At 28.4% G+C, this 13,964-nt stretch overlaps 1 protein-coding gene across 1 annotated transcript in view; it reads right to left on the reverse strand.

Annotated features, from left to right (window-relative positions):
* Positions 1 to 13,964, reverse strand: part of LOC107438051 (Host cell factor) — a gene marked incomplete in the record, with an annotated part of 35,930 nt that continues 21,966 nt past the window's right edge. Inside the window, 8 exon segments of the mRNA XM_043039620.2 lie at positions 1 to 1,078; positions 2,253 to 2,301; positions 3,943 to 4,258; positions 4,737 to 4,919; positions 5,409 to 5,540; positions 6,106 to 6,257; positions 6,667 to 6,834; positions 11,998 to 12,838. Of these exon segments, the coding sequence (XP_042895554.1) occupies positions 1,033 to 1,078; positions 2,253 to 2,301; positions 3,943 to 4,258; positions 4,737 to 4,919; positions 5,409 to 5,540; positions 6,106 to 6,257; positions 6,667 to 6,834; positions 11,998 to 12,838 (1,887 nt within the window).

Genomic DNA, 13,964 nt, shown 5'->3' on the forward strand with positions numbered 1-13,964 from the left:
AACAGATCTAAAATTCATCTTTATTTGATATACATAAAGCAAGATACAATTTATAACAGCAAACAAGCTGAAAACACAATTTAAGCATAGTTAAGTTCAATATACAAAATTGAATCCTTGCAAATTGATCTAAAACAATTGAGGACCAACAAAGTCCCAGGAATATGAACTTATTTTTAAAATCAAGTCATCAAAAAGGTAACAATAATGATCTATCATTTGAGTATTTATAGAAATATTTACATAAGAATTTCCCTACTCTTCAAGTCATATATTGACAAATGATCATCTGGAGATGCGAACTGGATATAAAAAAATAATCAGTAATGCAGTTCTTTGATTTGGGGGTTGTGATGCCGTTAGCGGACTATGATTATATTACAATAGTTTCTGAAAGCACAAAGCCGAACATGCATACAGACAGGCCGTAATTTTTTTTCTACGCAAAAAAAAAAGCAATCTAATAGACAAAAACAAAAATTTATTTACAATAAGTTGCTTACTTCATCAATAAAATTTGCAACAATGTTAATAGATTATAATACATACAGTTTAACTTTGTGTAATACTAAAAGTTACAAATAGGCTTAAAAATGAATTAAATATCTCTACAATTCAATTTATGTAGGAATATTCAAACAGAGAAGCATCACACGCTTCAAATGCTTATTGTTTCAACAACAATAAATAGAATTTTGTAACAATTTGATAAAAAGTATCTCACACTCTTAAAGTTTGGTTTTCCCTTAAAGACACATTAGTTAAAAAATATTGAATAGGTGCAATCAATTAGTACTTCAACTGAAACATCATCACACTTGATTAAAAAATGAAACTTCAAATGTTTCTCCATCTCCAAAGAATGTGTACTTGAATAAGAGAGGGAAAAATGGAATACTTTATTACAATATGCACGATGGAAATGATGTAAGGAAACGAACGAACAAGAATTTACAGTATGCATGAACAATTTCATGAAAAACAAAATATACAATTCTCAGTTTCAGCAAAATGATAAAAAATCTCTCATATTCACGAATCTTCTAATTTCATTTTCTTTGATACACTGTTGCTTTTCCTATAATGAAAAATAGTCATACAATAAGCACATAAAAACAACATTCGCAGATAAATTTGTTCCAAAAATTTTATTTAGCTATAATTTTTATAGTATTGTTCTTTTTACAATTTTGAACATGCGCAATAACTATTTTCACTTAAAAAAAAAAAAGAAAAAGTTAAATTTCGATTGAAGCAAATTTTCTAATTGATTGAAATATTATAGAATAAATAACGAGATAGTATCGATTATTATATAAGATGAAGGCTGCAATCTTTGGGCTTCTATCACAGACATATTTTGAGCATTATTTTCCTTATGTAAATATCAATCGCAAGGACAACTCAAGACTTGATATCTGACTCTAAAAAAAGTTTATCTTCCATTCTATAGTTTGCTGCCTTTCTAGAAAAATTTTTAAAGAACAAAATGTTACATCTGAAAATACTTTTGAGTAGCTTTATTTAAACTAAAATACATTACCAAAGAGGGTATTTTACAGTTGGCAAAAATTTACAGAAACTATTATTAAACACAGGTACATTATACATTAACAAGAGTAAAACTTGTCAATCTGTTGATTTTACAAACAATTTTTGCTTCAGAAAATTAAAATTTCATCAAATACACTTCAGATCTTCCACACTTTCAAAGATTGCATAAGCATTATCACTTATCTATATTTTAATAATTTAAAGAGTATTTCCTTTAATATATGCTAATTTTGAAATTATATTCCTAATGATTTCCTTTCATTGTTGTGTTGATGTTTAATTCCTAAATTTTAATATTTCAATACTTTTAATTGTTATGTCATTTACTCAATAAAAAATGTAACATTCATTGTTAATATATATCATTTTGGAGTTTTTGATATTACTTTTAAAAAAAAGTAAACCAGTCTTCAAAAAATATATAATACTATTTTTTTTTTCGAAAAAATTTATCATTTACAAAATTAGATTTTTATTAAAAAGAGATTAAGAACAGATAAACAAAATTGAGATGGAAAAAAAACTATAATTATTGATAAATTTTTTTTGGAGGGGTGTAGATATAAGTATTTAATGGTCAAATGGAACTTTATTAAAAATTTCTGTAGTTCTTTAAAATGAATAACATATAATTTATTATTCTGTTATTGCTTGCTGTATATAAAATACTCAAAGAGAAAACACAATGAATGACTTACTCAGTTGTTCGCTTAGTGGCAGTTTTGGTATTGTTGGTAGCTGAGTTATCTGAAAAAAATTTAAATTTAAATTAAATACAAAATTAAATAAACAAAATTTTTGCAAAAACAGAAATACATTTTTATTTTTGTGAAAACATCTATTTCTTTCTTTAAAAAATTAATAAATGGATATCTAATAGTACATTATTGTAATTATGTATGTAGTATTAAAAGAAAACAAAGAAGCAACATTGCAACAGCAAATTAATAATAATTTTGTTTAAAGGAGTCCAAGTATGAAATTTAATACTTTATATTATTAATTATAGTTATTTAAACTGTGATAGTAAGATACTTAGGTTTAAAAAAAATCCAGCTTGTCAGCATCTGATCTCATTTGTTATCAATAAATATTTACAATTTTATTTTATTAGTTCATATATAATCGGTGAAATGCATGACGGAAAATTTTGAGGCACATGTTCATTTTTCACTCTTTAAGGGAAAAAATTATCAGGAAAGGTTCAAAACACAAAAAATAAAAACAGACTGCATACAGGCAAGCAAAAGAATAAAATTATTTATGTATACACAGGGGTCTGCCCAGGCCGAATTTACTACAGTTTAGCAATACCTTCACAAATTCAATTTTAGGAACTTTTTCTTAAAATTTTATTTTTGTATCCCTTAAGAAACAATAAATCCATATTTTTGCGTAGATTTTTAAATATAATTTTTCACAAATTATGTCTAAATTTTCACAAAATAGGTATCTCTCAGAAAAACCTAGACAGACCCCACATACATCAAACTAAAATGCAACAGAAGTTTCTTGCTAAAAAGCATATTTAGGAGTTTTTTTTAATACTACAAAAAATATCAATTAAATTGTTTCTACTTCTCAGAACTCCAGATTAAATTAGGAAAAAATATTGATGAATACATGAAAATTTAAGACATACAATTTTCAGTTCAGATTAGGAGACTTGAATAACAGTAGCAATTAAAGATTGAAAACAACTAGCCATCTCTTGAAAACATATTTGAAAAAAATTATATAAGTATATGTATGTGTGAGCATCAATAAATATGTTATCTTAACGAAACAGTCCTAACATACTTGTATAGCATTGTTTTAGTTATATTACATGTGATTTCATTTTATTAAGTTTGCAATAAATTGTGCATTCACCCTCTTCCTTCTTTCTGTCAAATGTATAGTGTGAGGTTTCTGCATTACAGTAAAGCTTATGTCACACTAAAGCTAATTACATATATTGCACAGAAGCAGAATGCTTAGAACTATGGTAAGATGGACAATAGCCTGTCCACAAGATGAATTCAAGATGGTCGACACATTGTAGTAAGACAGTCACTATAGAAACGAATTATTCAAATCTTTTGTAGGTATAAGCATGCAAGGAAAGAAACCCTTTTTTGCATTTAATATTTTACATTCACTAAATACCATAACAGAAACTTTTCAATCATATATATCTAATAATAACAAGTTGCGAATTGCCATATCATATAATACGTCAGCTGTCATGGCCCGATAGATGTTTTCAAAAATTAAATAATGCAGATTACCTTAAGTTATAATCAAAAAATTTTCATTTTTAGAGTTTTAAGATAGAGCTAATATCTCTAATTTTAGAGAATTGACAATTATCACACATAAGTGAACAATTATAGTAATTTGAATTACCTTGAAGCCACCTCACTTGAGTGGCAGGACCATAACCTTTTTCATTTCGAGCAGCTATTCTGAAGATTATAGCTGCTTTAGTAGTCATATCAATGTGTGCCGAGTTTAAGTTCTGACTGTTGACAGTACAAGAGGGCTCTGGGCCACAGTATACACGAACAAATGCTAACTGAGATGTGTTGGATTGTACAGTCTGTTTGCCTTCACCCTGACCACCTGTAGTGGCTGACCTCATGGCCAAGTACACAGAATATTCGGTTATTTCTCCTGAGGTTGTTTGAGGGGCTTCCCATGACAGATGAGCTCCATCAAGACTCTGAAGAGGAATACGAAATATATTTATCCATAATATGAAAATATGACTGAACATTCTTATTACATGAAAAAATAAAGACAGTAAACAAACAAGGCAAAAAGTTAAGCTACCCATATCATAAAATTTATCAACATGTGTGCAAATTTTCAGAGTAGAAATAGTATTTTTAATTATTCAGTAACATTATATTCTAATATTATAAATATTGTGCTGCAAATGCTAAATATTATGGTTGGCAATTTTAACAACCAAGTGTTTCATAATCATTTAATAAAAATGAATTATTATAGCTATTTTTCAGTTCATTCTTATGCAGAATTTTGATCAACTGCAGTCAGATGAACAAATTAGGTTAAGACCATTTTGCTATTTCTAATATAAGGAATTCTGATGCCATAGTCCTAGGAAATTTAAACACTTTTTACAGACGTAGAAGAGGCAGATGAATTTATGAAAGAAAAAATATATAATTATTTACTTTGCTGATTTTGATGGCAGATGGAGCTCCAGGGTAACCAGGCAAACATGTTTTAAATGCAGACACTTCACTCCAGGGTCCTCTACCACATGTATTGACAGCAGCAACTCTAAATTTATAAGCTGTGCCAGGTTCCAAATCTTGTTGTTTCATATTTGACAAATCTGGCAGTGGTTCAAATGACTGTAAGAGTGCATAATATGAGTAACAAATATAAAGTTTTTTCTTGATGAAAGGATTTATCATTGTTTCAGGTAAAAATTAGTCATTTGTAAGCCAAAATAAAGCCTAGAAACCTATGTATTTGTCAATTTAAATAAAAATTCCAATCTTATTTTCTTTTTTATAGATAAAAAACATCCTACACAACATTTTTAAAACTAAATGAAAAAATACCTTAAATATTATGACAAAAGGACATATCCAATATATTATCCAATTCATTAGTAATGCAAATTTAAACAAGATACTCAATAACTCAATGAGCCAATATCATCATATAAGAGCATGAAACTTTTCTTTTTATACCCATCACAGCATAAACATTGAGTTAAATTACTAAAAAAAAAATTTAAAAAAATCTAACAAATAGGTAAACTTCAGGCTTTAAGATTATACCAATATTTATAATTTTTAATAGCTATATAATATATATTCACACTTTTCACTTACACTTTTCTTATCTTCATTATCAGGTACATAGAACTGCGTGACTAGAGCACAACTGTCCTTGTAAATGCCAACATCGTACCATTGAGCATCTTGATGACGATATATTTCAGATTTGATCGGTGTAGTTGGTTCCTACAATAAAACATATAGATTCAATAAACAATCCAAAAATTTTTAAGAAAATTAAAGTAGATAAAAAAAATAAACCAAGCAGATTAAAAAAAATAAATAAATAAAAAAACAACTATTTAACAAGCAAAATAAAATCTAAGACAATTACTTTGCAGTTTTTCTAACTGGGAATATATAAAATATCAATTAGCACAACTTTTAATGCGGGGTTTTGATTCACAAGCTAAAAAACTTAGGCAAACAGCATTACAAACGGATTATGTGTGGTCAAATAATCAAGTCCAAGAGCACCTGGACTTTACGATTTTGTTACTCATAAGCTTAACCAAAGCAGCTTGTCACTGCACAAATTAGTTACCATTTAAGGTTAGACCAGGAAAAATTCATAGTTTTTTAAAGATAGTGCAATGCTGAGTGAATAAAATTGTGAAACCAATGCTTTCCTGACTTAACTAATGGAAAAATAGTTTTTTTTCTTGGGGGAGGTAGGACTATATAAGTTTCCTCACAATTAAATCTCAAAACATGTATACCCTATGTAATTTCATTTAAAAAATTCACCTACTTGTTTTATACTTGTAAGATCCAACTTCAGAGCTGAATCAAATCCTTCTTCAGTATTAGAATTGGCAATTCCATTGGAACAATCTCTTTTTATTATAAGAGAAGTAGGACTTGCAGTTGAAATGGCTGCAGTAGCAAGTGTTGTTAATGAATCTAAAATATAATAGTTTTCAAAAATTTAATCTTTAAAAGCATAAATGATAAGGTCACAAAATAATATTTCAAATTAAGATACTTCTCAACAATATCACAAATCTAATTTATAATTAATTACATAAAGTTGAAATGGCTGCAACAGCAAGTGTAAAATTTTTTTTTATACATCATTAAACAGTTTGCCTTAGCCTTACTACAAAATAACAGTCAGAAATACAAAATGCAAGAGAGTAATTTACAAATGTAAAATACACAACACATTCCTAAATTAATAATGGTATTAAAAATTACTTTTCTCCTTTTTTATTCATACTTTTATAAATGTAATAAATAATTGTAACAAAAAAAAATTGTTAAAGCTTTTTATAGCAAGAAAAAGTAAAGATATTTGTAATAAAATACATACGCCTGCCTGACACAAGCTTTGATAGAGCATTGTTGTTTGCAGCTTCAGTAGACTGTTCATCTATTTGAACTGGAGGATCATCTGACAACATTTGAGCAGGAGGTTCAGCTCCAGGCTGTTCCAGTGTAAGAGGTGTGATATGGGATGTTGGTTGAGAACTGGTGACACCTGAATAGTTAAATATAAATTATAAAGATAAATGTCATTAAATAAAGTTAAGAATGACTGAAATGTTAACTTTAAGTCAAACCTAGAAGGAATTAAAAAAAATTATACTGGTAATTAAGTCTAACCGTCATTGATCATGAAAAAATATTGATGCATTACAAACAATGAAGTAGGTGCAAATAAAATAATTCTGCATTTATTGTTTTCAAAAACTGAAAATGTTATATGCAATTAATTTTATATTTTCTATCATCTATCTTATCTTCTTTACATCGGAAGGCTTGTTTAGAAAAACTACTTTAAATTGCTTTTAGAAAAAAAAAAGGAAAAATAAGAAAAAGAAATGTTACAATTTATTCACGAGTATTTCAAAAAATATAACAAAATGAAAACACAAAGCTGCAAATTTTAAAAAATCCAGATAATCTGTGTCGGATTCAAAAATTATAGCTGTGGCGTTATACGGACCCCACTCTGCAATGGATTATACTTCCTCTGCTTAAATATAAAATATCAGCTTTTCAGCAGTCAACTTACATACCCAACATACTAGATATTCGCTACCTTGTTATCAAAATAGCAAGTTAGATAATACACTCAGGGTTGCCACAGAAAAAAATGAACAAAATAGTTGCTTTTAGTAGCCTAAAACATGAAGTTGCCTAAATAAGAACAAAAATATGACTAAAATTTTGTTATATATATATATATATGAAAAGTGATTATTCAAATTCGAAATTCATGCATCCCTATATTGTATTCAAAATTGGGTTTTTCAAAATCATGCAGAATTTTGTAGCAATAACAGTAGAAAAGGCGATCGAGAAACAAAATAGACTTAGATTGGAATCTGTGCAAACTGAGTGCATTAAAAAGTGATGACTCAAATTTGCATTTCAANATTAAAAAGTGAAGACTCAAATTTGCAATTCAAAATTTTTTATTTTTTAAGAAAAAAAAAAAGTTCAGTGTGTTCAGAAACTATCTCATGGGACGCAGATTTTCCACCCAATTTATGCTTTAAAAAAAAAATTGATAGGAGTTTAGAAAAGTTTCCCAATAGTCTCCTTTTCCTGAAAATAGTTGCTTTTTTTTTTTTTTAGCCTTTTTAGGCAAAAAAAGTTGCTACAGTCGCTTCACGCCAAAAATAGTTGCATTTTAGTCGCCTGTGGCAACCCTGTACACTGAGATATACAGTAAATCAAGAAAAAAAAAACTCTTCATAAATTGAAAAAAAGTATAATTACATTTTGAAAGGGAAAAAAAAGGCATAATTTATAAATGAACCAGTAGTGTCCTATTGAGCAACAGTTACAATAGGCATAAATCAATATCAGTGAAGTACATAGTTGAAAATACAAAAGATTACAGAGTATAAAAGACAAAAAGTAAAATTATGGTTCAAATATACAAATAAATAAAACATTGAAGAAGTTATCTATTTCACAAATTAGGGTAACAAGGTAGAAAGTTATTTACTACAGTGGTAGAAACCTATTTCTTCCACTTTTTTACAATTATTGGAAAACATCAATTAAAAGGAATTTTATAATATAATACAAAACACTTTAAATACAATTTAAATTCTCTTCTTACTGCAGATATTAACAAAATTGGTACGCCTACAAAATAACTTCACATTATGTTGTGGTACATTACTAGAACATTATTTAATTATAAGAAGTGTTTGGAAAAAACTATTCTTCAGTCATTTGGAAATAAGACTGATATTTTCATACATTCAAAAACATCCTTTTCTCAAGTTCACAATAAAAGATGAAAATTGTTAAATTTACAAAGTTTAGATGCCTGAAGCTAAGAAAATTTTAAAGTATTAGATTAATTACTTTAAAGGATAAAAAAAAGTTAGAAATATTGAGTTAATTTAGTATGATAAATAGGATTCTAGACATGAATTTATAAATAAGACATCATTAACCCTTTAGAAGGCCGTGGTAAGTATACTTACCACCACGTTTTACCACTTTTAATTTAGGTTTCCATTTTTCAATAACTTCAGCTTTCCTGAAGTGAGTTTGAATAAATTTGGTAACCATTTGTCACTTTTTAAAAACGTATAAAAGTTATAAAATATATAATTCCTTTTGAAGTTTGTAGCATTTAAGGAATTTATTTTATAAATAAAGAAAAATAAAAGTCAGTAAGTTTCTAATAGGTCATGTTAAGTATATTTTTTACCACCAAAAAAAAATGGCATTTTTATCTAATGAGTTTTTTTTTATATATATCAATTACTGTTCTTAAAACAATTTCAATTCCAAAAATAATTTAATTTACATTTACTAGAAATAAAGGGCCCGTTAAAGGGTTAACAGAAAAAAGTCATTCTTATATTAGCTATTAGAGTCCAAAAACAAACCTGTAAACCTAGACAGATAATTGTACAGTGCAGGAAAAAAATTAAAAGATGAATTTTTGATCAAATAATCACATTTTCACATACAAAGATTCACTCTTAAATGGTTGAGAGGGCAACATCAAATATACTAATTAGTTAGTGGAGACAATATTTTATTACTCTGAATTAACACACTTTTTTCTTTTCTACAGATTCGGATTTCAGACCTTCAAAATATAAAAGGTAGCCGTAATCCAAAAAATATGGTCCAAATAATTAGTTCAAGAGAGCAGACGAAAGTTTTGGACACCTACATGTTAATTTTATTTTTGCACATTTCGAGAGCTTTTCAAGCAAATTGAAACATTTTTGCACATGCTTTTTTAAAGAATGTAATTTCAAATACTTTTATATAAAATTTGAACAAAATCAATCCAATAGTTTCTGAGAAATCAAATTTCAAATGCATGTTCATTGGAACTATTCAATCAATTTTGCGGAATATATAATTTTTTTTTTTTTGCCAAAAAAGTATAAAAAGATCTGCAAATCTTTAAAAAGATGTAAAAATTTATATACCTTACTATTTAATTTTCTTACATTAAGTAATAAATAATAAAATAATAAATAATCATCAATAACTTTTATTACATGATAATATCTTTATATTATGCAAATTTTATAATAGTGTGCCATTTTTTTTTCAATTTGCTAAAAAAATTAGCGAAACATACAAAAAGAAAAATTACCATAAGGGGTCCATACGTTCAACTGCTCTCCTGGGGACCATTTTTTCCAGATTGCAGCTACCCCCATATTTTGGGAGGCAGAAATCCATATATGACGGGAAAAAAAGAAGGCATATTTATTAAGAGAAAGCACGTTTTTGTGTCTGATTTCATAACATAAAATATCGTCTGCACTTATTAATTATGATATTTGAGGTCACCCCTTCAAGATAAAGTTCTAGTATGTAACAATCTGATCAGTAGATCAAAAACTAGTCAGAGTTGCTTGTCCTTTTTTCTTTGCACACTGTACATGCAGCTATACTAATTGACAGAACACATTGTATTTACAATAGAATGCCATAATTAGAGCTTATTGAGGTTGTGGATTTCTGATACTTGGGTGAAGCAATTTTTAATATCACCAAAATATTACTTTCAAATATAAATATAATAGGCAATTTTATGTTGTGAAAGTCGAAAGACAGTAATAAAATTGCGATTTAACAAATTACATTATTACGAATGTTTGCTTTTAAAAGCTATCTTCCTATGATTTAAGAATAATACCTCTCAACCAGGGCCGGATTAACCTATAGGCACACTAGGCACGTGTCTAGGGCATACGAAAAACTTGGGAGAAAAAAATTTGTTGTCGAAATAATTTAGCTTTAAAAACAACAAGTGTCTTTTGCACAAAATTATGAAGATACAAATAAAAATATAATATTTTTCAGTAATAAATTATTTTGCAGAATCTTATGATCTAATATATTACTTTTTTGCGATTTTTGGATTCAACGAAATCTTGTATTATGCTGTCGAATTCCAAACTACGCAAAATGTCGTATTCAATAGACATAAGTGCGAGCGATGCCAAACGATCTTGATTCATTGTTGAACGCAAATAATTTTTTATCAATTTTAATCTGGAGAAAGATCTTTCTCCTTCTGCATTTGATCCAAGAATCGACAAATATATTCTTAATGCAATGTGAACGTTAGGAAAAGTATTCACAAGTTTATCTTTAATTTGAGCCTTCAACATTTCTTGTGCAGATTTATGTTCATACAAATTTGAAAATAGTAAAAATTCATCTACAAAGTTTTCCTCTAAATCGGATGAGTAAATTTTCACCAAATTTTGTGCTTTTAGTTTAATCTCAGATTCTGACAAATTTTTGTGAACAAGAAAACCGAAATTATCGTACAAATCACTGTAAGCCTTACGCCTTTTAGTCATTTCTGAAATTAATACATCTAAAATGGCGTAATACGTTTCCATACGAAGAGAATTTTAGCATATATTTTGAAAAGAGGGGAGGAGTGGGGGAAGAAGGGGAGGGCCCATAAACGGCTGTGCCTAGGGCCTACGAGAGGTATAATCCGGCTCTGCTCTCAACTCAATTTGAAATCAGTAGTAAGCCCAGACGCAGAATATTTTCAAATGTTCTGCAACAGGACTTATTAATTTATACAAATGTTCTGCAAGCATTTCACAGCGAAAAAAAGTCAGCTTTACGTTAAAATACTATATTTTCATTTATTAAAATACAGGATCATACACAGATACTCTACATTATTTTTTAAACCAAGGCAAATATTCTTGATTTGTTACTTTTTCAATCACTTTTGAAGTGTAAAATTTTGTTAATGACTATGAATTATTATCGCAGGCACTGGTTTAGGCACTGTCTGCTTCTGGGGTAGTAAGTAGCAAAATAAAAAAAATATTGATGCAAAAAAAAAAAAATTTTTTTTTAAAAAATAACTTCGTGAAAAAATTTATGATTTACTGCCTGCATAAGTGATACGTTTATGAAACCTGTGTGAATGAGAAGAAAAAAAATTAACTTAAGAAACGCTCATTACTTTGTAGGTCCTCCTATAAAAATGAAATGTCTCATATAAAAGGCGCGCGGATACATATTTAAAATATTTTTATCGGTTAATTCTGAAAGTTGCCAGAAATAGTTATCAAAGCAATAAGAAAAACATATAAAAAAAGTAATCATAAGATAATTAATTCAAGTTAAAAAAACAAAATGAAAAATATTATTACATTAATCTACTTACTTTTATCTTCACTATTCTGTGATTTAGCAACAGAAATATTTTCACTATTTTCACCGGGAGTATCATTTTGATTAGTATTGTCTTTAGTTGATGTTTCAGTAGATTCAGAAGTATCAAGTTTTTCACCATTATCTTCTTCATCTGTACCACAATGAATACCATCATCACAAGCTTTACGAGTCTTGGTTGGAGTTTGTTCACTTTCATCATCAGTGCCACAATGGATACCATCATCACACACTTTACGAGACTTACCTTGAGGTTGCTCATCTTCATCATCAGTACCGCAATGAATGCCATCATCACAAACTTTTTTAACTTTAACTTGTGCATCTTCCGTTTCATCATCAGTCCCACAATGTATACCATCATCACACACTTTTTTTGATTTGTGATCTACTGCATCTGATTCATCATCAGTACCACAGTGAATACCATCTTCACACACTTTTTTATTGGATACATCATCTGCTTCATCATCTGTTCCACAATGAATACCATCGTCACAGACTTTTTTAGACTTGGATGCTGGCGTTTCTTCGGCTTCATCATCCGTACCACAATGTATGCCATCAGCACATTCACTTACTGGCTTAGTCCTATTAATAGAATCGGCACTAACCTCACCTTTAGGTAAAGTATCAGCTGTTTGAACAGAGATAATACTGTCACTGTCATTTTGACATTTAACTTCATCACCACAAGTCTTTACGGTATTTTTAGTGTTTGGAGTCCTGTTTTCTCCACTAGTTTCTTCAGATTTAGAGCCACTTAGACTAGAATCATTTTCTGTGGAGGAGTTTGCTGTGGAAGCAGTTCCAACATTTTCAGGATTATTAGGCTATAAAAAATATTAAACTTTATTAAATTAACAAAACTTAAAAAATACAAGTTAAAACAATAAAACATAAAATCATTTATTCAATGTGAATTTTATAATACATTAAAATAATAATGAGTTAGGAAAAGGAGCATCAATGAGAAGTTCAGTATCATGAACCATTTTTAAGATCAACTTCCTAAAATAAAAAGTAAATAATTTTTAATATGTGGCCAACAGATGGCCATCTAGAGATAATTTACAGGGATCTGTCTAGGTTTTTCTGAAAGGTACTTATTTTGTGAAAATTTTGACATAATTTGTGAAAAATGAAAAATTATGTTAAAAAACCGACACAAAAACATGGTAAAAATATAGATTTATCGTTTCTTAAGCGACAAAAAAAAAAAATTCACGAAAAAGTATTTTGTGAAACTAGTTTTTCCTAAAGTTGAATTAGTGAAACTACCGTTTTGCCTAAAATTGAATTTGTGAAGGTATCGCTAAACGGTAGTAAATTTGGTCCGGACAGATCTTTGATTTAGTAGTACTTCAAAACATTTTTTAAATAAAACGGACAATTTGATACTAAGTCAAGCATAAAACTGGTAAATCAGTACACAGAAAGAAAACTATAATAAAACGCTCACTAATAAAATAAATTAATGATAAGTTATTTCTTTCTTTCAATGTGATCTAAAGATAAAAAGTAGTCTCAACTATTTCAAGGTAAATTATTGGGGCATTAGAACGTGCCCCGATAAATAGTAAAGATTGAAAACGATTCACTAATCATTCAACAGCAAGTGAAAATAGAAACATGATAAAAACAAAGAAATAATAAATCTGTGAGAAAAAAAATTGTTTGCGTTTCACACTTTTGTAACCAAAGAAATCAGAAAACTATCTTCAGGTTGAAAGATGACAGGCAATCTATTCTGATGACTAGCCACAGTCATTGAAGAAAAGAAAACACAACCTTTCCCCCCTTCTTTGAAACAGGGATGAGATTAGCCAAAAGGCAAAAAAGCTGAATTTCCACGATAGTAAATTTTACGCAAGCGCAACCCTTTAATAATAAATTCCAGACAGTTTAAGGTAATAAATAATGTGTTGACATACAATTGTGTACTAATCTATTATTATA

This window comes from Parasteatoda tepidariorum, chromosome 2 (assembly GCF_043381705.1).
Source record: "Parasteatoda tepidariorum isolate YZ-2023 chromosome 2, CAS_Ptep_4.0, whole genome shotgun sequence".
Classification (NCBI taxonomy): domain Eukaryota; kingdom Metazoa; phylum Arthropoda; class Arachnida; order Araneae; family Theridiidae; genus Parasteatoda; species Parasteatoda tepidariorum.